We start from the raw sequence: 26,648 nt of genomic DNA, 5'->3' as shown, positions 1-26,648 counted from the left end.
AGGCCGTAGGGGCCGTTGTTATCCATTGTGCCTAGGGCATGGTATTGGAAGGTGGAGCCCATCTCTCTCATTCCAACACCTTCCCCTCCCCAACCGAAGTCAGGTACCCATGTGTCTACAGCGCTTGTGTCAGACATCTGATGGAGACCGAGTGATTCGGTCAAAAATTCCGGTAAGTCAAGATCTTTGAGTTGAAGAACAGTTTATTTCTCATTATGTAATTTACCAACTCAGATGAACTTTCATGCTATGCCCACCTTTATGATTATCTGAATTAAAAGCTTCACAACATGAGCCAATGAACATGGCCAGAAAACACACATCAGTGCAAGTTGTTTTAATTGGAGTGATTGAAAATCTATTGAAAAGTTGGCACTCTGTCGTTAGCAAGAATAACGGGGAAACAGTGGGGCAGCATGTTCTTGTCAATTAGCCTTCTGTCATCCATTGACCTCCAACAACTTCTTTTGAAACACTTCAGTTTTGATATTGGAGTTTTCTATTTACACAACCAGTAGCTTCTTACCTGCTGACGTTTCGGTGTCTGTCAGACTCCTTCTTCAGAGCTTCTGGCTGTAAGCGTCGGCAGGTGAGATTTAATGGTTATGTAAAAAGGAAAACTACAATATCCTATGTTCCACCAACCTGTTGATATTATTTTCGGGAGTTTAGTTTTGAATTTACAAGGCCTGTACTTACTTAAAGTGTTCGTCACTACGGCCACATCAACCTTTTTTGTTGGCTCTCTATTTAAGAAACGGGAAACAAATCTGAAATATAAAATCAACGTATAAAATCAGAGACTAAAAAAAGTCTGTACTTTGCTTTGCACGGCCTCAGGAAGTGAATACAGTAAAACTCACGTGTTCCTCCCACCGCTTTTTATGTATTAAAGATGAATAAATCATTCCTGGGCTATTTCTTCATTAATTTCATTACGGAGCTTGATTTGGACCGTTTCATAAGGAGGGTGATATTCACTGCCCTTCCCTATTCTTTCCGCCAGGCGGCGCGAATGTCTCATGTCTGATAACTTCTGCAAAATGACGATAACCGTAGGTCATATCTGAGAACAAGACACCAATAAAACACGATTGCTCACACTGAAAGGGTGAATTTCCGCACTGGATTTAAGCCAACGGAACATCTGGTCAATATTTTGAATTCTCAACACTAAATTGATCTTTTTCCATCTTTAGTTATTTGTTTATTGAGAGTTGCCACATTTTGTGGAAGGACTGACATAGCAGATGACTCTTACCTTTTGAAGATGTCAACCCGGACCGGACTCAGTAAGATTTGGAGCCCTACTATTTTCTTGCTCCCCTTAAAGACATTTAATGTCCTATCCGAGGGACGTCCCCAACTACATAGTTACTCAATTTCGCCTGAGTGAAGTGAGCAAAGTCTTGTTAGGTTCCAATCCCTTGACAAGTTAGGGGATCGAGCCTGGGACCATTGACTCTGGGCCCACCACTCTAACCATTATGCCATACAATGCCATCAAAACCGTTAACGTTAGATGTGAAAAAGGTTGAATGGGATCTTTGGCCTCTTAGCAATATTTTGGCCTATTTGGCTTTGTTTGAGGCCATTTTGTTGAAAACTGGTCAAGAAAAGCCTTCATAGCATCTTAAAAAAGACCCGTAATTAATATGCTAATTGCTTTCAGCTTGTTACTGCAGCCCTCATGGGCATTAAATACGTTAAACTTTGTTTGGTCTTTGGGGTCGATTGAACGTTGAAAATCCTGATAGAATACAGAAGGGAGTCTGTATATTGGTTTATGGTTATTGGTGAACCCAGGTTATATATCCTGCCAGGTGAAGTAGTAAAACCTAAAATACGTAGTATTGTGCACAATTTGGTACTACCGCACTACCGGGCGCACCCGGGGGAGCCACCCTCAAATTTCAAACACTTTACGCCCGAACAGACTCTTACAAATATTCATACTTCCCCCGCACCATCCCCGAGTGGAACGCCCTGCCTGGCGCGGTTGTTACGGCTCCCACCGTTGAGTCTTTCCGCGCCAGGCTGGAGGCCTGCCCGCCTTAGCCTGGGACCTCCTCCCCCCTACTTTGCCCCTAGCGGGGTTATTTGGGGGTTACTGAAGTTGAAGTACAGTAGAATCCGCTTAACTGCACCGCCCATTTTGTCAGTATTTTTGATGCAATTATCCGGCTGGTGCAATTATGCGAAATGCCCAGCTGGACCGCACCACCATGGGCGAGGGGGTGTATTGTTAGTCAGAAACGCTAGCACAAAGAAAACAGACGAAATTATTCAGTTATCAACTTTATTTATTGACCCTTTGCTGAAGATAAAGAAATGATTACGAACCTGTTTTGATTTTGCATTCTTTCATTTTTCCATGCGATCTACCGCATTACACAATGTTACAACACACACGTAATGTTACACACGTAATGTCACAGAGCAGGCATTCTGGAACATCGTCATGCCACACATGGAACTAGAGTTCCACGACCTCATACCTTCGCCAAATGATTTTAACCTTTTTGACTGATGTATCAGGAGTGTTTCTCATCAGTTATAAATCATACTAGTGGATCTTCTTCACCCAAAAAACAAAAGTATGAGTTTAACAAAGAAGGTTATGCTACCAAAGTAACATTTATCATGGATTATGCAAATGAGTTCCTTATTAGCATAATTTGATTCAACAATGCTCACATTCACATAACTTCCATATGACACAAGTATGAAATTGCCATCATTTACCTGTATGGAATTATAGTAGTTTGTCATTAATTATGCAAATTAGGCCTTCATTTGCATGTTTTCTATGAATCAAAATTCCTCAATAACAAATGTCACATATTTCAATAGTCATATCATGGAACACAGCGGGTTTTGAAAATTGTCTCATTAATTATGCAAATTAGAATCTGATTTGCATAAGTATCATCCAATCATACAAAGCATCACGTAAGCTATCTACATACCAAAATCATTAACATCCATCAAGCCCATCTTGAGTTACAGTATTTTCTCATTAATTATGCAAATGAGGTCTTCATTTGCATAATTGATATCTATTAATATTTCTCTCTTCTTCAGTTACATATGTCACATGTTTGAGAGTCCTATCGTGGAATTTGGCAGATATATAAACTTTCCTCATTAATTATGCAAATTAGATACTGATTTGCATAACAAGTATCTAATCATGTACATCATCACTCAAGCTATCTACTTACCAAAAATCATAACCATCCATCAAGCCCTTCTTGAGTTATTCCCTTTCAAAGTCTGAACCAAAACCTGCTCCTGCAGTTCCAAAAAAGCCGCTAGGGGGGCAAAACCTATACCACTTACTCTCTGTCCAAAGAGCTATCTACCACTCAAAAATCAGCTCCATAGCTTGTCCAGAACACGAGATATCGAAACAGGAAGTTCTGCTGCAGTACCGTAACAAGCCGCTAGGGGACCCAAAATGTAATCATTTCCTAGTCTCATCAAGACCTACCCACCTACCAAATATCAAGACAATCCATCCAAGCCTTCTTGAGTTATGCTGTACGTTACAAACAAACAAACAAACAAACGCTACCCTCTGCATAACCTTCTCGGCGAAGGTAATAACAGTTTCTGTGTTACATTACGTAGACTGCAGTTGTTCTCCAAGCAGAGGTTTCGGTCGAGTAGGGTAGGAGTGTCCGGGATTTTTTAAAATTGATTGATTGATTTAGAGCTGTCCCGGTGTGAAGTTTGCGCCACCCGGAAATGCCGTCACGTTAACCGGAAGTGAAACAGGTGCAGGGAACCCGCGGCATGATGGGATCGATCCTCCGTCCAAGATGGCGGACATATTGTTGTGTGGAAGCACACTTTTCTGATTTCGGTCCTGACATTGCTTAGAGCAGGGTTTTGAACGAGTGAAGATGGCTTCGAGCGGTCCCGACAACTCCCAGGTAGGCTTCTGTCATGTTGTTTTCTGATTTCACTCAAATCTGCAGCAAATATCGACGCCGATCTCTCGCAGAATGGTGACGAAATTCACGAATGTATTTCATGTCGTGTTGAAACAAGTTTTCCACTTTCGCCCAGTCATCGAGTGAGAGTCTGTCAAACCTTTCATGAAGACTTTTGACGGCTAGAAATACTGGCAGGTATGGCATTGTGTAAATACGTCATCACGGCCTTGGGCAACTCGCCTGAGCATTTACACACACTTCATAATCATGATAATATACACAGAATTAACAAGCAGATGTACAGCCTTCGCCCGGCACAGACTCGAAGCGCTCTCCTAGAAACACTTCCAGCTGCACACAAGCACAAGTCACCAAGAGTTAAATACCTAGGGAGACAATCGACTCGTAACGGAACCAAGCGTAACACAGTACCAAGAGACCACGCCTAGCGATATGATAGACGTTAAGTTAAGCAAGGACAACAGCAACAACAAAATTATATTACTGTCGAATTTTAGACCTGGATAAAATTGGATCGCACCAAGTAACAGTAACATCTGATCATTGCCGGGCTGGGTGGCTTGTAGTCAGGCATGTTGACCCAGAGCCGGAGGTCCTGAGTTTGGATCCCTGACAGGCCCCGATGTTGTATCCTTGGGACACTTAAAGGATGAGTCAACAGACGGCGAGGAGAGTAGTTGGTTTTGAGACAAAGTGCGAACCTAAGAAATATATCGTTCCAGACATAACGTCGTTTGTGATCTGACACATGCATACACTTGCACTCAAGTACTTTTACACCCGAAGTAAAGACACCCAAACAAACCACAAATCAGTTAACCGATATTTGTTTCCCTCTTGTGTGCCAATAGTCAGAGCATATTTTACTTGCTTTTTGTTTTAGTTTTCTCAGCAAACACCTGCACAGCTCCAATTCTACCTGCACGAACCTGTATATACCCAGTACATGGACCAGTGCAGGTTAGGTGCAGGTAGACATCAGAAATACCTGCACAGCTCCAATTTTACCTGCACTAACCTGTATATACCCAGTACATGGACCAGTGCAGGTTAGGTGCAGGTAGACATCAGAAATACCTGCACAGCTCCAATTTTACCTGCACTAACCTGTATATACCCAGTACATGGACCAGTGCAGGTTAGGTGCAGGTAGACATCAGAAACACCTGCACAGCTCCAATTTTACCTGCTGTATATACCCAGTACATGGACCAGTGCAGGTTAGGTGCAGGTAGACATCAGAAATACCTGCACAGCTCCAATTTTACCTGCACTAACCTGTATATACCCAGTACATGGACCAGTGCAGGTTAGGTGCAGGTAGACATCAGAAATACCTGCACAGCTCCAGTTTTACCTGCTGTATATACCCAGTACATGGACCAGTGCAGGTTAGGTGCAGGTAGACATCAGAAACACCTGCACAGCTCCAATTTTACCTGCACTAACCTGTATATACCCAGTACATGGACCAGTGCAGGTTAGGTGCAGGTAGACATCAGAAACACCTGCACAGCTCCAATTTTACCTGCACTAACCTGTATATACCCAGTACATGGACCAGTGCAGGTTAGGTGCAGGTAGACATCAGAAATACCTGCACAGCTCCAATTTTACCTGCACTAACCTGTATATACCCAGTACATGGACCAGTGCAGGTTAGGTGCAGGTAGACATCAGAAATACCTGCACAGCTCCAATTTTACCTGCACTAACCTGTATATACCCAGTACATGGACTAGTATAGGTTAGGTGCAGGTAGACATCAGAAATACCTGCACAGCTCCAGTTTTACCTGCACTGACCTGTATATACCCAGTACATGGACCAGTGCAGGTTAGGTGCAGGTAGACATCAGAAATACCTGCACAGCTCCAATTCTACCTGCACGAACCTGTATATACCCAGTACATGGACTAGTATAGGTTAGGTGCAGGTAGACATCAGAAATACCTGCACAGCTCCAGTTTTACCTGCACTAACCTGTATATACCCAGTACATGGACTAGTATAGGTTAGGTGCAGGTAGACATCAGAAATACCTGCACAGCTCCAGTTTTACCTGCACTGACCTGTATATACCCAGTACATGGACCAGTGCAGGTTAGGTGCAGGTAGACATTAGAAATACCTGCACAGCTCCAGTTTTACCTGCACTAACCTGTATATACCCAGTACATGGACCAGTGCAGGTTAGGTGCAGGTAGACATCAGAAATACCTGCACAGCTCCAATTTTACCTGCTGTATATACCCAGTACATGGACCAGTGCAGGTTAGGTGCAGGTAGACATCAGAAATACCTGCACAGCTCCAATTTTACCTGCACTAACCTGTATATACCCAGTACATGGACCAGTGCAGGTTAGGTGCAGGTAGACATCAGAAACACCTGCACAGCTCCAATTTTACCTGCTGTATATACCCAGTACATGGACCAGTGCAGGTTAGGTGCAGGTAGACATCAGAAATACCTGCACAGCTCCAATTTTACCTGCACTAACCTGTATATACCCAGTACATGGACCAGTGCAGGTTAGGTGCAGGTAGACATCAGAAATACCTGCACAGCTCCAGTTTTACCTGCTGTATATACCCAGTACATGGACCAGTGCAGGTTAGGTGCAGGTAGACATCAGAAATACCTGCACAGCTCCAATTTTACCTGCACTAACCTGTATATACCCAGTACATGGACCAGTGCAGGTTAGGTGCAGGTAGACATCAGAAATACCTGCACAGCTCCAATTTTACCTGCACTAACCTGTATATACCCAGTACATGGACCAGTGCAGGTTAGGTGCAGGTAGACATCAGAAATACCTGCACAGCTCCAATTTTACCTGCACTAACCTGTATATACCCAGTACATGGACCAGTGCAGGTTAGGTGCAGGTAGACATCAGAAATACCTGCACAGCTTCAATGTTACCTGCACTAACCTGTATATACCCAGTACATGGACCAGTGCAGGTTAGGTGCAGGTAGACATCAGAAACACCTGCACAGCTCCAATGTTACCTGCACTAACCTGTATATACCCAGTACATGGACCAGTGCAGGTTAGGTGCAGGTAGACATCAGAAATACCTGCACAGCTCCAATTTTACCTGCACTAACCTGTATATACCCAGTACATGGACCAGTGCAGGTTAGGTGCAGGTAGACATCAGAAATACCTGCACAGCTCCAATTTTACCTGCACTAACCTGTATATACCCAGTACATGGACCAGTGCAGGTTAGGTGCAGGTAGACATCAGAAATACCTGCACAGCTCCAATTTTACCTACACTACACTGCCCTACCATATTTAGGTCAGGGGTTTTTCTAGGAAAGAATTGTAGGGGAGAGCACTGCAAGAAAGCAAAGTGAACAAGCAGGGGGATGGTGTTTCCCCCCGTCCACGGTGTGGAGTTTTGAAGTTAGAATTGGGCATTTAAGGCTTCCCGAGGGGCAAAATCACTGTCAGACAGGTCACAGTTTAAGACTGACGGCCACATGTGACCTAGTAGCATCCTTGGTCAATCAGAATTTTATGGTTGCCAGAGAGTCTGCTCCCCAGGGTAAGGGGGCGCATACTCAGGGTAAGGGGACGCATACTCAGGGTAAGGGGGCGCATACTCAGGGTAAGGGGGCGCATGGTCCGGGCATGAGGGTGCAGCGCCGCTGTTCCCCAGTTTACATTAAGCCCTGAAGGTATTTCTAGTCAGAGTAAACGTAATAAAAACTCTTGTATCATCTCAGCCGCTGAGATTCTATAACATTGTCAAGCAGAGTTCTCCCCAGATAGAATCTTCTCAGAATTTTCTGTCATTAGAAACGTTGCCCCATTAAGAATGATGGACTCTTCACTACACAAGCATGAACAAAATGTATTGTAATGGTCAAGGTCCAGTAGCCTTTGAGGCCGTAGGAGCAGTGGGTTGTTTTCTACTGTGTTTAGGGCACAGTATTGGAAGGTGGAGCCCATCCCTCTCCTTCCACCACCTTTTACCTCCCCAACTAAAGTCAAGTACTAAGTACCCAGGGTGGAGTGAGGAATGTCATGTAAAATGCATTTCCCAAGGGCACAATGTCTAGCTAGGACTGCCAGGAATGGAACCAGTGGCCTCCCGATCTCGAGCCGGCTAAGCCCTAGCTGGCATAATCACTCATTTGGGGCCACAAAATACCACTTGTGACCCGGTATGACCGCACAGAGAAATTTTTGCCATCCGAAACAAAATCTTCCCAGTTTCCCCTGTGGTAATCTTCCCTGTCTCCCCAGTGCCTGTTGGTTACCATGGTACTCCGTCTCCACAGTTGTTGTTGGTTACCATGGTGATATGTTCCCTGTTTCCCCCAGTAGTTCTCGGTTACCATGGTAACATGTTTCCTGTCTCCCCAGTGGTTGTCGGTTACCGAGGAGACACTGTTCCTGCACGACGGGCTGATCAGGGTCACCGACCTGGTGGAGCTACCGCAGGACGTCCAGGCCGGCAACGCCACGGCCGCGCCCGACAACGGTCATGAGGTCGTGACCTTTGACTCCAAGAGCCCCGCGGAGCTGTGTGAGAAGCTCCTGGCGGTGTGCGGGAACCAGGTGTGTTTATTTGTTTGTTTATCATACCCTTTTTATATCACTTTCAGTTTAAATTTTTAAATTTTTTAGGTCACTTTCACTTTTTATATTCCTTTCACTTTTTTATATCAGTGTTATCACTTTCACTTGTTTTATATCCCTTTCACCTTTTTTATATCCCTTTCATTTTTTTAAATATCACTTTCACTTTTATTTCACTTTCACTTTTTTATATCACTTTCACTTTGTCATATCACTTCACTTTATTATGTTACTTTCACATTTTATATCACTTTCACTTTTTTATATCACTTTTTTTATTTCACTTTCACTTTTTGAACACTTTCTTTCAGAACAACGAGTACTCTCTGCTGCTGGAGTACCGTCTGAACGCGCTGCGAGGCCTGTGGTTGGCCCAGAGGCAGCTGGCGGGGGAGGAGCAGACGGAGCAGGACGGGCTGAACCACGAGGAGACGCTCGCGCTGCTCAAGAAGCAGGGGATATGGCAGCCGGGGGAACAGGTAATGTTGCTGTTGTAGGTGTAGTACCAGTAAACTGTAGACTTTACTGATGTAGAAGCAGGGGATATGGCAGCCGGGGGAGCAGGTAATGTTGCTGTTGTAGGTGTAGTACCAGTAAACTGTAGACTTTACTGATGTAGAAGCAGGGGATATGGCAGCCGGGGGAGCAGGTAATGTTGCTGTTGTAGGTGTAGTACCAGTAAACTGTAGACAGGGGATATGGCAGCCGGGGGAACAGGTAATGTTGCTGTTGTAGGTGTAGTACCAGTAAACTGTAGACAGGGGATATGGCAGCCGGGGGAACAGGTAATGTTGCTGTTGTAGGTGTAGTACCAGTAAACTGTAGACAGGGGATATGGCAGCCGGGGGAGCAGGTAATGTTGCTGCTGTAGGTGTAGTACCAGTAAACTGTAGACAGGGGATATGGCAGCCGGGGGAGCAGGTACTGTTGCTGTTGTAGGTGTGGTACCAGTAAACTGTAGACAGGGGATATGGCAGCCGGGGGAGCAGGTAATGTTGCTGCTGTAGGTGTAGTACCAGTAAACTGTAGACAGGGGATATGGCAGCCGGGGGAACAGGTAATGTTGCTGTTGTAGGTGCAGTGCCAGTAAACTGTAGACAGGGGATATGGCAGCCGGGGGAGCAGGTAATCCGAGTTCATTCAGGTGTTGACAGCAGACAGAGGGAGCTCCTGCAGTTTTTGTTGCAGCAGACAGAGGGCGCTACTGACTGGTAATGTTGCTGTTGTAGGTGTAGTACCAGTAAACTGTAGACTTTACTGATGTAGAAGCAGGGGATATGGCAGCCGGGGGAGCAGGTAATGTTGCTGTTGTAGGTGTAGTACCAGTAAACTGTAGACTTTATAGTGGTGAGAAGCAGTACTCCAGTCAGAAGCTCTGAAGAAGGTGTCTGATAGACATCAAGACGTTAGCAGTTGAGATCAATACCTGGTTGTGTATAAAGAATCTCCCATATCCTATTTTCTACCAACCTGATGAAATTATTTTCGGATGTAGACTTTACTGATAAAGAAGCAGGGGATATGGCAGCCGGGGGAGCAGGTAATCTGAGTTCAGTTTTCAGCTGTTGTTTTCGTTTTAGTTGAGCCTGTTGTTCATAGCTGCAGCAGACAGAGGGAGCTCCTGCAGTTTTAGTTGCAGCAGACAGAGGGCGCTACTGACTGGTGATGTTATATTTCCCCAGGTGTCGTTCTCGTCGCGCGTGAGCCTGCTTCTGATCTTCCCCCTGCTGAAGTCCCAGAGCCGCTCGGACCCGAGTCTGTGCTGCATGACGGCGGAGCTGCTACTGCAGGTTAGTTATACTGTAGAACTAAGGCTCTACTGCAGGTTAGTTATACTGTAGAACTAAGGCTCTACTGCAGGTTAGTTATACTGTAGAACTAAGGCCAAGAGCCGCTCGGACCCGAGTCTGTGCTGCATGACGGCAGAGCTACTACTGCAGGTTAGTTATACTATAGAACTAAGGCTCTACTGCAGGTTAGTTATACTGTAGAACTAAGGCCCTACTGCAGGTTAGTTATACTGTAGAACTAAGGCCCTACTGCAGGTTAGTTATACTGTAGAACTAAGGCTCTACTGCAGGTTAGTTATACTGTAGAACTAAGGCTCTACTGCAGGTTAGTTATACTGTAGAACTAAGGCTCTACTGCAGGTTAGTTATACTGTAGAACTAAGGCTCTACTGCAGGTTAGTTATACTGTAGAACTAAGGCTCTACTGCAGGTTAGTTATACTGTAGAACTAAGGCTCTACTGCAGGTTAGTTATACTGCAGAACTAAGGCTCTACTGCAGGTTAGTTATACTGTAGAACTAAGGCTCTACTGCAGGTTAGTTATACTGTAGAACTAAGGCTCAGAGCCGCTCGGACCCGAGTCTGTGCTGCATGACGGCGGAGCTGCTACTGCAGGTTAGTTATACTGTAGAACTAAGGCTCTACTGCAGGTTAGTTATACTGTAGAACTAAGGCTCTACTGCAGGTTAGTTATACTGTAGAACTAAGGCTCTACTGCAGGTTAGTTATACTGTAGAACTAAGGCTCTACTGCAGGTTAGTTATACTGTAGAACTAAGGCTCTACAGCAGGTTAGTTATACTGTAGAACTAAGGCTCTACAGCAGGTTAGTTATACTGTAGAACTAAGGCTCTACAGCAGGTTAGTTATACTGTAGAACTAAGGCTCTACTGCAGGTTAGTTATACTGTAGAACTAAGGCTCTACTGCAGGTTAGTTACACTGTAGAACTAAGGCTCTACTGCAGGTTAGTTATACTGTAGAACTAAGGCTCTACTGCAGGTTAGTTATACTGTAGAACTAAGGCTCTACCGCAGGTTAGTTATACTGTAGAACTAAGGCCCTACTGCAGGTTAGTTATACTGTAGAACTAAGGCCCAGAGCCGCTCGGACCCCAGTCTGTGCTGCATGACGGCAGAGCTGCTACTGCAGGTTAGTTATACTGTAGAACTAAGGCTCTACTGCAGGTTAGTTATACTGTAGAACTAAGGCTCTACTGCAGGTTAGTTATACTGTAGAACTACATGTAAGGCTCTACTGCAGGTTAGTTATACTGTAGAACTAAGGCCCAGAGCCGCTACTGCAGGTTAGTTATACTGTAGAACTACATGTAAGGCTCTACTGCAGGTTAGTTATACTGTAGAACTAAGGCCCAGAGCCGCTACTGCAGGTTAGTTATACTGTAGAACTAAGGCTCAGAGCCGCTCCGACCCGAGTCTGTGCTGCATGACGGCAGAGCTGCTACTGCAGGTTAGTTATACTGTAGAACTAAGGCTCTACTGCAGGTTAGTTATACTGTAGAACTAAGGCTCTACTGCAGGTTAGTCATACTGTAGAACTAAGGCTCTACTGCAGGTTAGTTATACTGTAGAACTAAGGCTCAGAGCTGCTACTGCAGGTTAGTTATACTGTAGAACTAAGGCCCAGAGCCGCTACTGCAGGTTAGTTATACTGTAGAACTAAGGCTCTACTGCAGGTTAGTTATACTGTAGAACTAAGGCCCAGAGCCGCTACTGCAGGTTAGTTATACTGTAGAACTAAGGCTCAGAGCCGCTCGGACCCGAGTCTGTGCTGCATGACGGCAGAGCTGCTACTGCAGGTTAGTTATACTGTAGAACTACATGTAAGGCTCTACTGCAGGTTAGTTATACTGTAGAACTAAGGCTCTACTGCAGGTTAGTTATACTGTAGAACTAAGGCTCTACTGCAGGTTAGTTATACTGTAGAACTAAGGCTCTACTGCAGGTTAGTTATACTGTAGAACTAAGGCTCTACAGCAGGTTAGTTATACTGTAGAACTAAGGCTCTACAGCAGGTTAGTTATACTGTAGAACTAAGGCTCTACTGCAGGTTAGTTATACTGTAGAACTAAGGCTCTACTGCAGGTTAGTTATACTGTAGAACTAAGGCTCTACTGCAGGTTAGTTATACTGTAGAACTAAGGCTCTACAGCAGGTTAGTTATACTGTAGAACTAAGGCTCTACTGCAGGTTAGTTATACTGTAGAACTTAGGCTCTACTGCAGGTTAGTTATACTGTAGAACTAAGGCTCTACAGCAGGTTAGTTATACTGTAGAACTAAGGCTCCACTGCAGGTTAGTTATACTGTAGAACTAAGGCTCTACTGCAGGTTAGTTATACTGTAGAACTAAGGCCCAGAGCCGCTCGGACCCGAGTCTGTGCTGCATGACGGCAGAGCTGCTACTGCAGGTTAGTTATACTGTAGAACTAAGGCTCTACTGCAGGTTAGTTATACTGTAGAACTAAGGCTCTACTGCAGGTTAGTTATACTGTAGAACTAAGGCTCTACTGCAGGTTAGTTATACTGTAGAACTAAGGCTCTACTGCAGGTTAGTTATACTGTAGAACTAAGGCTCTACAGCAGGTTAGTTATACTGTAGAACTAAGGCTCTACAGCAGGTTAGTTATACTGTAGAACTAAGGCTCTACTGCAGGTTAGTTATACTGTAGAACTAAGGCTCTACTGCAGGTTAGTTATACTGTAGAACTAAGGCTCTACTGCAGGTTAGTTATACTGTAGAACTAAGGCTCTACAGCAGGTTAGTTATACTGTAGAACTAAGGCTCTACTGCAGGTTAGTTATACTGTAGAACTTAGGCTCTACTGCAGGTTAGTTATACTGTAGAACTAAGGCTCTACAGCAGGTTAGTTATACTGTAGAACTAAGGCTCCACTGCAGGTTAGTTATACTGTAGAACTAAGGCTCTACTGCAGGTTAGTTATACTGTAGAACTAAGGCCCAGAGCCGCTCGGACCCGAGTCTGTGCTGCATGACGGCAGAGCTGCTACTGCAGGTTAGTTATACTGTAGAACTAAGGCTCTACTGCAGGTTAGTTATACTGTAGAACTAAGGCTCAGAGCCGCTCGGACCCGAGTCTGTGCTGCATGACGGCGGAGCTGCTACTGCAGGTTAGTTATACTGTAGAACTAAGGCTCTACTGCAGGTTAGTTATACTGTAGAACTAAGGCTCTACTGCAGGTTAGTTATACTGTAGAACTAAGGCTCTACTGCAGGTTAGTTATACTGTAGAACTAAGGCTCTACTGCAGGTTAGTTATACTGTAGAACTAAGGCTCTACTGCAGGTTAGTTATACTGTAGAACTAAGGCTCTACTGCAGGTTAGTTATACTGTAGAACTAAGGCCCAGAGCCGCTCGGAGCCGAGTCTGTGCTGCATGACGGCAGAGCTGCTACTGCAGGTTAGTTATACTGTAGAACTAAGGCTCTACTGCAGGTTAGTTATACTGTAGAACTAAGGCTCTACTGCAGGTTAGTTATACTGTAGAACTAAGGCTCTACTGCAGGTTAGTTATACTGTAGAACTAAGGCTCTACTGCAGGTTAGTTATACTGTAGAACTAAGGCTCTACTGCAGGTTAGTTATACTGTAGAACTAAGGCTCTACTGCAGGTTAGTTATACTGTAGAACTAAGGCTCTACTGCAGGTTAGTTATACTGTAGAACTAAGGCCCAGAGCCGCTCGGACCCGAGTCTGTGCTGCATGACGGCAGAGCTGCTACTGCAGGTTAGTTATACTGTAGAACTAAGGCTCTACTGCAGGTTAGTTATACTGTAGAACTAAGGCCCAGAGCCGCTCGGACCCGAGTCTGTGCTGCATGACGGCAGAGCTGCTACTGCAGGTTAGTTATACTGTAGAACTAAGGCTCTACTGCAGGTTAGTTATACTGTAGAACTAAGGCCCTACTGCAGGTTAGTTATACTGTAGAACTAAGGCCCTACTGCAGGTTAGTTATACTGTAGAACTAAGGCCCTACTGCAGGTTAGTTATACTGTAGAACTAAGGCTCTACTGCAGGTTAGTTATACTGTAGAACTAAGGCTCAGAGCCGCTCGGACCCGAGTCTGTGCTGCATGACGGCGGAGCTGCTACTGCAGGTTAGTTATACTGTAGAACTAAGGCTCTACTGCAGGTTAGTTATACTGTAGAACTAAGGCTCAGAGCTGCTACTGCAGGTTAGTTATACTGTAGAACTAAGGCTCTACTGCAGGTTAGTTATACTGTAGAACTAAGGCCCTACTGCAGGTTAGTTATACTGTAGAACTAAGGCCCTACTGCAGGTTAGTTATACTGTAGAACTAAGGCTCTACTGCAGGTTAGTTATACTGTAGAACTAAGGCCCAGAGCCGCTCGGACCCGAGTCTGTGCTGCATGACGGCGGAGCTGCTACTGCAGGTTAGTTATACTGTAGAACTAAGGCTCTACTGCAGGTTAGTTATACTGTAGAACTAAGGCTGTACTGCAGGTTAGTTATACTGTAGAACTAAGGCTCTACTGCAGGTTAGTTATACTGTAGAACTAAGGCTCTACTGCAGGTTAGTTATACTGTAGAACTAAGGCTCTACTGCAGGTTAGTTATACTGTAGAACTAAGGCTCTACTGCAGGTTAGTTATACTGTAGAACTAAGGCCCAGAGCCGCTCGGACCTGAGTCTGTGCTGCATGACGGCAGAGCTGCTACTGCAGGCCGGTACTGAGCAGTGTCACGGCTGGGAATACTTACTTCTGTTTTATACCATGTTTGATTCATCATACCAGGGGGTTTTCTAAGAAAAAATTGTAAGGGGAACATTGTGAGGGAGTGGACGGTCTAATTTCCTTCCTTTCTTTGTGTCGGGCATTCATATATAAGACGCTCTGATGCCTGCTAGCTAACAGCCTGACTTTGCTATCCAGTGATTTACCAACCTGATGATTTGTGAATCCCTTGCAAAATGAGGGCGTCTAATTTCCTTGTTTTCTTAGTGTAGGGCGTGCAAAAGACGCCCTGACGCCCTGCTAGCTAATAGCCTGGTATTCGTTCCTCCCTGTAGTGTCTGCGTGACTGCGCGCCGCTGAGCCTCACCAAGGAGCCGTCCGACTGCCTCAACGGGCTGGAGAGCCTGCTGTGCTCCTGGTTGGAGGAGGGGGAGGGGGGCGCCACGAGGGAGGGGGGCGCCTCAAGGTCATTGCAGGACGTACAACAACGGGAAAATGCTGCAGCTGCCCTGGTGGCCCTGGCTTGTGCACGGTGAGGCTGTTGTTGTTGTTATTGTTCACTGTTCGCTGTGCTCCTGGCAAGAGGAGGGGGAGGGGGGCGCCTCAAGGTCATTACAGGACGTAACAATGGGAGAACGCTACAGTCGCCCTTGTGGCCCTGCCGTGTGAATGGTGAGGCCTGTTGTTGTTTACTGTGCGAGAGGAAGGGAATGAGTTGCTGTTCCAGCTCCTACAGACAGAGGGCGCTCATGACTGATTTTGTAATGTATGTTCCCCTCCCCCCCAGAGGTTCCCTGAAGACCCTGCTGCACACAGCACACTTGTTACAGAGACTACAGACGACCCTGTCTCCCCTGCCGGTGGCGGAGCTGCTGTTCAAGCTCCTACAGACAGAGGGAGCTCATGTCTGATGTTGTAATGTATGTTTTCCCCAGAGGTTCCCTGAAGACCCTGCTGCACACAGCACACTTGTTACAGAGACTACAGACGACCCTGTCGCCCCTGCCTGTGGCGGAGCTGCTGTTCAAGCTGTTGCAGACAGAGGGCGGGCCTGGGCTGACCACCTCCTTATTAGGCAGTAAGCACCTCCTGTGCTGGGGCTTTGAGGACATGCTGACCAACATCGACAAGGGGCCGGACGACAAGGACAAGGGTGAGGCTCGAGTTTTCATCTGGGAATAGTTTGAAATTCATAGTTTTTTTTTGTTTTTTTCTTGTCTTGCTAAGTAAAAAGAAGTAGTAACTTTAAAATGTCGGAGAACTATGGCAATAGATTGCTGTTTTCTTTTGTAGAGAAAATGTCGCATAAAGTTAATGTTTTTTTTAATTTTAAAGAGTAATGCTACATCAAAATATTACCACGAAAAGAAAATCTAAGGGCTGTACATGTACAACCCTGGCATGTACATACAATGTACCTTGTGACAGTTTCTGGGAGAATATATATTAGGTGCGTTTTCATCCGGAAATAGTTTGATAGGTTTATGTCTTGCTAAAAGAAAAAAGGTAAGTCCAAAATGTCTGAGCACCATGGAAATAGATTGCTGTTTTATTTTGTTCAGTTTAAAAAAAAAATGCCAAATTGAATGGAAATATTATCATGAAAAGAGAATGTAAGGGTTGTACTTTGTGATATTTTTGTGACATTTTTGTGACATTTTCTGGTAGTGAATATATCAGTGAGATGCAAGTTTTGCTCCCAGGCTCCTTTTTTTATCTTTACAGCTCGCTCATAAGAAGAAGAATAAAATTTGACTTTAAGATATACAAGAACCAATGAATGAAGATGGTGTGGCCTATATAAGGAGTTGTTGTACTTTGCAGACTCTGAGATTGGGAGGAACCTTGCCTGCGATGGCTGTTTTCTGTACACAACAAACTCCGAGGGGCGTGGGCTGAGCAAGATCGGGTCTGGATTACACGGAACACTCAGGTACTGCTTTGTTACTTCACTCAAGTGGAGTACTAGTGTAGTATTGGCTTGTGTATCTGTGTGTGTGTGTGTGTGTGTGTGTGTGTGTGTGTGTGTGTGTGTGTGTGTGTGTGCGTGTGTGTGTCAGAGAGTGTGTGTGTGTGTGTGTGTGTGCATGTGTGTGTGTGTGTGTGTGTGTGTGTGTGTGTGTGTGTGCGTGTGTGTGTCAGAGAGTGTGTGTGTGTGTGTGTGTGTGTGTGTGTGTGTGTGTGTGTTTGTCAGAGTGTCAGAGAGTGTGTGTTTGTGTTTGCATCTGAGGGTGTATGAGGGGGTTAAGAAGCTACTGACCCCTCCTGTTTTACAGAGGATTCCTGTATGCCCGTAACCCCCAGCTGGAGCAGGGCTGGGTGGTGTGGGGGGGCGGCCGCCTCGTGCACCGACCCGCCAACTTCGACGGCAAACAGAAAGTCCTGCTCAACATCCTCAGTCCACACACCTTACAGGTATGAATACCGTACAGGTAACTTCCACACACCTTACAGGTATGAACACCTTACAGGTAATGTCCACACACCTTACAGGTAAAATCAAACACCTTACAGGTAAAATCAAACACCTTACAGGTAAAATCCACACACCTTACATGTAAAATCCACACACTTTATAGGTAACATCTACACACCTTACAGGTAAAATCCACACACTTTATAGGTAACATCTACACACCTTACAGGTAAAATCCACACACTTTATAGGTAACATCTACACACCTTACAGGTAAAATCCACACACTTTATAGGTAACATCTACACACCTTACAGGTAAAATCCACACACTTTATAGGTAACATCTATACACCTTGCAGGTAAAATCTACACACATTACTGTGTAATATGTTGACCATTTCATTCTGCTTCTTTCTTCAAATTTTTGCTTTGAAAATCCTGAAAGAACCACAGTCAAACCTGGATTCAGCAACAACTCAAGGGGTTGAAGAAAACGGTTGTTGAGGAAAAATGGTTGCTGAGGACAGGGTGGGGTTTACTATGTAAAAATGGAAGCCTGAGGGACTGTGTAGATGTGGCTTGTCACTGGAGGTGGTTGCCTGACCATGCAGGTTTGACTGCAGTTGCAATGTTACATCATGTATGAAAGAAAAATGACGTTGACTCCCCTTGGTTCCTGTCGGCAGTGTGTAGCGTCGGTGCCCGCGCCCGAGGAGTACGTCAGCAGTGCGGCCATCACGACCCTCGCCCTGACCAGCGACGGCGTCTACTTCTACTGGGTCTGGAGCCCCGCTCTGCTCTCGGACAAGAACGTGCGCAACCCGCCCGTCTACATGGACATGTTCAGACTACAGGTCAGCACTTGTTTATTTGTTTATTTACAAGTCTGAAATAAACAATACCCCGATAAGCAACCCGCCCGTCTACATGGACATGTTCAGACTACAGGTCAGCACTTGTTTATTTGTTTATTTACAAGTCTGAAATGAACAATCCCCCGATAAGCAACCCGCCCGTCTACATGGACATGTTCAGACTACAGGTCAGCACTTGTTTATTTGTTTATTTACAAATCTGAAATAAACAATCCCCCGATAAGCAACCCGCCCGTCTACATGGACATCTTCAGACTACAGGTTAGCACTTGTTTATTTGTTTATTTACAAGTCTGAAATAAACAATCCTCTGATAAGCAACCCGCCCGTGTACATGGACATGTTCAGACTACAGGTCAGCACTTGTGTTTATTTGTTTATTTACAAGTCTGAAATAAACAATCCCCCGATACGCAACCCGCCCGTGTACATGGACATGTTCAGACTACAGGTTGGTTTATTCATTTTGTTTCCTTCTAATCAAATATACTTTTTGTGGATTGGGCAAAAAGCACCACTTGCTTATGTGAAGCCCTCTCCTTAGAAAGATGAATATAAAACAGGAGTAAGAACTTAATCCAACATACATGAAAATACAAGATGGATAACTGAAAAGTTTATTTAAAAGTCTGACTGAAATGTACAATCCCAATGTGTGTTTAGATAGTAAGTCAGTACTTCAACTGTTGGTTTTTCAGTTCAGTTGCAGATTGCAGAAGGCCCCAAGGCTCTGATGACGTGTTATATTCCAAAGTCGCTGAAAGGGTTAGGGTTCAGACCTAGGGTTATCGATTCTCACATGTTTTATTTCATATGTAGGACCAGGGCGGTACCATTGTTGCGGTCCCGCTGGCGCGGCGGGTCATGATTGCAGCGGAAGGGGTTCAAATTTACAGATTCTCACATGTGTTACTCCATTCCCAGGACCAGAGCGGTACCGTTGTAGCGGTACAGCTGGCACCGGGGGTCACAGATTTTCACGTGTTTTACTCCATTTCCAGGACCAGAGCGGTACCATTGTAGCAGTACCGTTGGCGCCGCGGGTCACGATGCAGCGGAAAGAAGGCGACACGTCGAAGTCGCTGAATGAGGCTCTGCTGTCGCGCCTGCGGCCGTACACGCGCTCGACCTCCGCGGCCTCGCTCATCGCGCTGACGGGCGGGAACACCACGCCTACTGGCGGTGCCAGGGAGGAGACCTCCAGTAAGTCTCTAACAAACCAACAAGTCATTCTTACACCGTGTATTCAAACCTGCCGTTAGTCTCATCTCTCTTAAACTGTGTCTTACTGGTGCTACTTCATGGGCAGAACCACCACGCCAGGTGTCAGGGAGGAAACCTCCAGTAAGTCTCAACTTTTATAAACCTGAGTAACATTTTATGAGGGCCTGCATGCCCCTTTTACGTAGAGCGTAATCGGCCGTTTTAATTTCACGTAGAGCGTTGCCGACCACTCCATAATTTAGCGTAGAGCGTAGGGGGGCTTTCTGAATTTAGCGTAGAGCGAAGGGAGGTTTTCCGAATTTAGCGTATTACGTAGCCGGCCCTCCGAATTTATCGTAGAGCGTTGTCGGGACCCCCCCATGCAGGCCCTCTTTATGTATCTGAACACCCTGTATCAGGATTACAGGCTTAGCACACAGGCGAACGATGACCTTTATTCCCGTGTCAGTCATTAGTAGTAGTCCACTGTTTTCTGCTGCTGCAGTGGTAGAAACATCCTGCAGCCGCATTCAGTCAGTCATTATCCCAGGAAAATTTGTCTTTTCCTTGCACCAGCGTCGGAAGAATGCCCCCAAAATAGCAGGTTTGACTTTGAGACAAAAATTACTTTTCATGTTGGTTTTAACCAGAGGTAACATTTCCACAGAAAATTTTTGTCTTTTGGTTAGTGGCACCTCTTTCCACCGGAAACATTGAATTGCCTGGAAAATGATGTTTGAAGAACCACTGTCGCCTTTCTGAGAACAAGTCAGAATGAGTCAGATCTGCCCCGAATCGTAAGAAAAACTTAAGAACCGAGACCTGAAGTTGTGGGCTGTTCCATGTGGAAGTTTTATTAGGGAGGGTCAGGATCATTATCTATACCCATTTCTCCAATGGTCCGTCCTAAGGCTGTCCTGTGCGATGTTTTCCAGCTGCCAGTAGCTGTGGGCTGAGCCTGTAGCTCCTGATCATTATTATACCCATTTCTCCAATGGTCCGTTCTAAGGCTGTCCTATGCGATGTTTTCCAGCTGCCAGCAGCTGTGGGCTGAGCCTGAAGCTCCTGACCATTATTATACCCATTTCTCCAATGGTACGTCCTAAGGCTGTCCTGTGCGATGTTTTGCAGCTGCCAGCAGCTGTGGGCTGAGCCCCTGTAGAAACTCCTGATCATTATTTATACCCTTTTCTGCAATGGTACGTCCTAAGGCTGTCCTGTGCGATGTTTTCCAGCTGCCAGCAGTTGTGGGCTGAGCTTGAAGCTCTTGATCATTATTTATACCCATTTCTCCAATGGTACGTCCTAAGGCTGTCCTGTGCGATGTTTTCCAGCTGCCAGCAGCTGTGGGCTGAGCATGAAGCTCCTGATCATTATTTATACCCATTTCTCCAATGGTACGTCCTAAGGCTGTCCTGTGTGATGTTTTCCAGCTGCCAGCAGCTGTGGGCTGAGCCCCTGTAGAAACTCCTGATCATTATTCATACCCATTTCTCCAATGGTACATCCTAAGGCTGTCCTGTGCGATGTTTTCCAGCTGCCAGCAGCTGTGGGCTGAGCCTGAAGCTCCTGATCATTATTATACCCTTTTCTGCAATGGTACATCCTAAGGCTGTCCTGTGCGATGTTTTCCAGCTGCCAGCAGCTGTGGGCTGAGCATGAAGCTCCTGATCTTTATTTATACCCTTTTCTCCAATGGTACGTCCTAAGGCTGTCCTGTGCGATGTTTTCCAGCTGCCAGCAGCTGTGGGCTGAGCCTGAAGCTCCTGATCTTTATTTATACCCATTTCTCCAATGGTACGTTCTAAGGCTGTCCTGTGTGATGTTTTCCAGCTGCCAGCAGCTGTGGGCTGAGCCTGAAGCTCCTGCGCAGGACGCCTATCTACACCTGCGGCAGCACCCTGGTCATGCTCACAGCGCCCCCTGGCAGCAGCTCCAGTTCTGCAGCACGCTCCTTATTTGGCAGCGGCACCAGTCTGTCGTCCCTCAGAGGTAAGCTGGTCTCAGTAACTAAAATGTTTTTGAATACAAACATACGAACATACAAGTTCCGATGCAGTATTGTAGGTAGCCGTCAGGAGACCCATTCTCGAACTTGACCCTTGTCTTTCTGACACCTACCCACCTACAAAACATCATGAACATCACATCTACAGCTTCTTGAGTTATTCTGTTTGCATCAAACAGACATACATCCAAAACATGCAATTCTCTAACATTGGTGGAATTCTAATTGTCAACTTTTCTCTTTTTTTAGATTCCGAAAACCAACAAATAAAATAATATAGTTCCAACTTCACATGCAAAATGTCTGTCAAAGGTGAAAGCTCTAACTTGTGAACAATTCTTGCCTAGATCATGCTTAATAATAATACTTGTCCAGACATGATTTGTTTATGGCTCAATGGCCTTCAACTTTGACATATTACCCACAATGCATTTTGGTGTGCATGTGCAGTTAGAACATTGAAGAGGCTTATTGGTGTGGCTTGATGTGTTTGTTTATTTGTGTTTCCGTAGTCCTGGCGACGAGCCTGTGCTTCAGCACCGCCAGCGGACAGTACACGAACCGGTGCGAACTGGTCGACGCTCCCACGTGTTCCCTCGCCAGAGGCGCCAGCGTTCAGGGCCTCGGTACGTCATTTTTCACATTTCCTTTTTCCATTGGAAGGTCAGTGCAGAAGCTCAAGTGTAGATTACTCGTTTTGTATCTGGGGGGTTGTAGGTTCAATACCCAATGTGGCCGGGTCATACCAAAGATTTTATTTTAAATGGTACATACCGCTTTCTCTGCTTAGCACTCAGCATTTATGACAAGGAGTATAGGAGATGAACACACCACTACCAGTGGGCTAGCCATTTGCTGTAGTGATTGAACAAACGTCTAGCCTACAAAGGCAACCAAAATTAAACCAGTCAAATATTGAAGCTGGTGTGTTAAGCCGAATGTCAGTTGTACCAGCTATATAGAGACAGGTACAGTATATTGAGTTTCATCACTGTCATTTTCCCAACTCCACGAATGATGTCTGATTGCCCCAGGGGTGTGTTACGACGCTGTGAACAACCTGATCTGGACGTGTTCGGGCGACTGGGTGGACCAGTGGCACAACCCGGGCAACCAGGCTCCTCATCACATCTGCAGGCGGCTGGGGATTAATGTGGACATCCGGGAACCACCCCAGGGTTAGTACACACTCATTAACCTAACCAGTACCTAACCAGTACCCAACCAGTACCTAACCAGTACCCAACCAGGCCCCGCACCACGTGTGCAGACGGCTGGGGATAGACACGACCATCCGGGAACCACCCCAGGGTTAGTACACTCTCATTAACCTAACCAGTACCTGACCAGTACCTAACCAGTACCTAACCAGTACCTAACCAGTACCTAACCAGTACCTAACCAGTACCCAACCAGTACCCAACCAGTACCTAACCAGTACCTAACCAGTACCTAACCAGTACCTAACCAGTACCTAACCAGGCTCCGCACCACGTCTGCAGGCGGCTTGGGATAGACACGGCCATCCGGGAACCTCCCCAGGGTTAGTACACTCTCATTAACCTAACCAGTACCCAACCAGTACCTAACCAGTACCTAACCAGTACCTAACCAGTACCTAACCAGGCTCCGCACCATGTCTGCAGACGGCTGGGGATTAATGTGGACATCCGGGAACCACCCCAGGGTTAGTACACACTCATTAACCTAAGCAGTACCCAACCAGTACCTAAGCAGTACCCAACCAGTACCTAACCAGTACCTAACCAGTACCCAACCAGTACCCAACCAGTACCTAACCAGTACCCAACCAGTACCTAACCAGTACCCAACCAGTACCTAACCAGAACCTAACCAGTACCTAACCAATACCTAACCAGTACCTAACCAGCACCTAACCAGTACCCGACCAGTACCCAACCAGTACCTAACCAGTACCTAACCAGTTCCTAACCAGTACCTAACCAGTCCCTAACCAGGCCCCGCACCACGTGTGCAGACGGCTGGGGATTAATGTGGACATCCGGGAACCTCCCCAGGGTTAGTATGAGCAAGAGGACGTTGGCCTTTAATGCTCCAGTACCTGAAAAAACTGCTAGGGGGCCAAAAATGGCCAGGTTTCTTCAGCAGTCAATAGCTACCCACACACAATCACACCAATCAATTGAATGGATATTGAGTTATAGGAACAATTTAGGACAGAAATGCACAACAAAAAACCAGTACCTTCTGGCTGAACCTCCGTCCTTGAGGCAATTAAGTGTTTCTAATGGAAAAATGATTGTCTATAAAGAACAACCGTTTCACCCCCCCCCTCCCAGATAACCTTGTGGCGTGTCCAGAGGTCATCAACCAGCTGATGCGGCACGTCGGGTTCAGCTGCTGCCACCAGCTGACCTCCGACCTCCTGAACACGGTTCTGGGGAAGATTCTCCTGCAGCAGCCCAACATCGACACCCGACACCTCGGCTGTGTCTGCGACATCCTGGACAGCGCAGTCAGCAACCAGGACAGCAGGCTGACCTTGTGTGTGCTCATCGTCCTTCAGGTACAGCTGTACTGTCCCTACTGTAGTCTAGTCTAACCCTAACCCGACACCTTGACTGTGTCTGTGACATCCTGGACAGCGCAGTCAGCAACCAGGACAGCAGGCTGACCTTGTGTGTGCTCATCGTCCTTCAGGTACAGCTGTACTGTCCCTACTGTAGTCTAGTCTAACCCTAACCCGACACCTTGACTGTGTCTGTGACATCCTGGACAGCGCAGTCAGCAACCAGGACAGCAGGCCGACCTTGTGTGTGCTCATCGTCCTTCAGGTACAGCAGCTGTACAATATTACAGTCCCTACTGTAGTGCAGCTGTCTGGTATTATTGCTGCACTTGATTGTGTGACAGCACAGAGTACAGCAGGCTGACCGTGTGCTGATCGTCCTACAGATACAGCTGTACAAAATAACTCAATGTTGACCGTGGCTTTTTGACACAGGACAGCTCACAGGACAACTTAAGGTTTAATTGCAGAGGATCATATATTTTTATGCTGTTGTCTTGTAACAAGAAAATAGACTATAATTCTAAGTTTCTCATGTTGTTTGTTTGTTTCTTCAGGTGATTTTCAAGTCCTTCATCTTCGAGAATGAGTCTGAGGAGGAGGCCATGCTGGTGAAGAAAACCAGGTGGGTTCAGGGAAGTCTGTGTACAGGTGATAGATACATGTAGATCCTGGGGTTCAGTCAGGTGATTCGGCAGGTTGCTCATGTTTACATGGTGGACCACAGGTACATAGTGTGGTGTGTGGGTCAAAGTTTAAGTGAGTTTTAATCTATAGTGTTTGCAGGACAAGTTTTAATGCATTGTAAATCAAATACTCCACTTCAGCTTATAACAGTTGCTACTGTGTGATTGTATTGCCCTTTGATGCAAATAAACCATTCATTTAACCATTTTAAACAATCAATCCTTTGCTTAACCTTCTATTCTTTGGTTTTTCATTTATATCCTGCATGTCTGGGTGCATTTTTGTGTTATTGACTTGTGTTGTTTTATATGCTTGTGGTTATTTGCATCGTTATTATTTATCGAATTGTTTCCTTGCTTATTTAATTGGTAATTTTTCTGTGTTCAGTTAGGTAATTGTTTCTTTATATATAATAATTTAGTTATTGTTTTTTGTTATTGTTATTATTAGTTATTGATTTGTTATTTGTTACGATATTAAGTTGTCATTTTTTTTTCTCTATATCTTAATTTATCATTGTAATTCATTCTGTTTGGAAAATGGGGATGGAATATTATAGACCACATTGGTCTCTACCTTCCCCGGCACTATGTGTATTGATCTGTCATATGTATGTAAAATTCTTTTACCTGTGCGAAATAAAAAAGAAAAGAAAAAAGATTTACCAGTTTAATCTGCTGTATTCTCAGGACGATGGTGTGGCTACTGCTGGTTGTTTATGATTATATGGTGATACGTATTCTGGTGTGTTGGTCGATGTTGAATTGAAGTTTACCAGTTTTCTCTGCTGTATTCTCAGGACGCTGGTGTGGCGACTGCTGACGACGTCCCCCTGCCCCAGGATTCAGGAGGAGGCAGCGAACGTCTGCAGGTGAGAGTTGCTTAGCCGTTTTTTCCTTTTAACGTAAAAAGCCCAAATAAACATATTTGCTCGCAAGAAGTCTGTGTAGTAGTGGTATATTATAAAAGGGGTTGAAAAGTGTTCATCATCATGGTGAGTGACATGCTACTGTCTGTGATTTCTTTTAACTTGAACCAAAAATAACTGCTTGCATCAAATCTAAGGAGAAGAAGGTTTGAAAGTGTGAATTTTTTCCCTTTCCTGTCCCCAGCATTGGACACACCGTTCTGTACCCTGACAAAGACAACCAGAGGGTTAGAAAGAGTAAAGTAGAAATTTTTTGTCGGACAGACATAGACAACTTGTTTATCATGTTCTTTGTACCTAATAGTTTGTTGTTTTTAGTCCTGGATAGTATGTTTTGTACCCTGATGAAGACAACCAGAGGGTTAGAAAGAGTAAAGTTGCATTTTCTTGCTGGACAGACATAGACATTACTTGTTTATCATGTTGTTTCCAGTGCCGGACACACCGTCCTGTACCCAGATGAGGAGGACCGGAGGGTTAGAAAGAGACAGACAGACAGACTTAACTTGTTTGTTTATCATGACTTTGTTGTTTATCATGACTTTGTTGTTTATCATGACTTTGTTGTTTATCATGTTGTCCCCAGTGCTGGACACACCGTCCTGTACCCAGATGAAGACAACCAGAGGGTTAGAAAGAGTAAAGTTGCATTTTCTTGCTGGACAGACATTAGACATTACTATTTTATCATGTTGTTTCCAGTTCTGGACACACCGTTCTGTACCCTGATGAAGAGGAGCAGAACAAGCTGCTGAAACTGCTGCTGATGGAAGGTGAGAACAATCTGCTCAGAAATATCTTTCTTTTTAATCATCATCTGTTTAGGCTGTCATAACCATGCATGCTTGAGTTCTTTCACGCTAAGGGCTGACTAGATGGTTGCTCAGCT

General features: G+C 45.3%; 1 protein-coding gene across 1 annotated transcript in view; it reads left to right on the top strand.

The window, feature by feature from the left end:
- The first annotated feature begins 3,784 nt into the window (after window positions 1-3,784).
- Window positions 3,785-26,648, top strand: part of LOC136427434 (probable E3 ubiquitin-protein ligase HECTD4) — an 80,702-nt gene continuing 57,838 nt past the window's right edge. The window contains 19 exon segments of the mRNA XM_066416283.1: window positions 3,785-3,938; window positions 8,351-8,545; window positions 8,878-9,045; window positions 10,249-10,356; window positions 15,425-15,621; window positions 16,025-16,242; window positions 16,914-17,022; window positions 17,366-17,504; window positions 18,194-18,361; window positions 19,384-19,585; window positions 21,419-21,577; window positions 22,106-22,219; window positions 22,628-22,771; window positions 23,556-23,633; window positions 23,915-24,172; window positions 24,175-24,275; window positions 24,702-24,769; window positions 25,631-25,702; window positions 26,462-26,532. Of these exon segments, the coding sequence (XP_066272380.1) occupies window positions 3,909-3,938; window positions 8,351-8,545; window positions 8,878-9,045; window positions 10,249-10,356; window positions 15,425-15,621; window positions 16,025-16,242; window positions 16,914-17,022; window positions 17,366-17,504; window positions 18,194-18,361; window positions 19,384-19,585; window positions 21,419-21,577; window positions 22,106-22,219; window positions 22,628-22,771; window positions 23,556-23,633; window positions 23,915-24,172; window positions 24,175-24,275; window positions 24,702-24,769; window positions 25,631-25,702; window positions 26,462-26,532 (2,599 nt within the window). The 5' untranslated portion in view covers window positions 3,785-3,908.

This window comes from Branchiostoma lanceolatum, chromosome 1 (genome assembly GCF_035083965.1).
Source record: "Branchiostoma lanceolatum isolate klBraLanc5 chromosome 1, klBraLanc5.hap2, whole genome shotgun sequence".
Taxonomy (NCBI): domain Eukaryota; kingdom Metazoa; phylum Chordata; class Leptocardii; order Amphioxiformes; family Branchiostomatidae; genus Branchiostoma; species Branchiostoma lanceolatum.
Note: the sequence above shows the minus strand (reverse complement) of the source record. Positions and strands in the feature narration are given on the sequence as shown.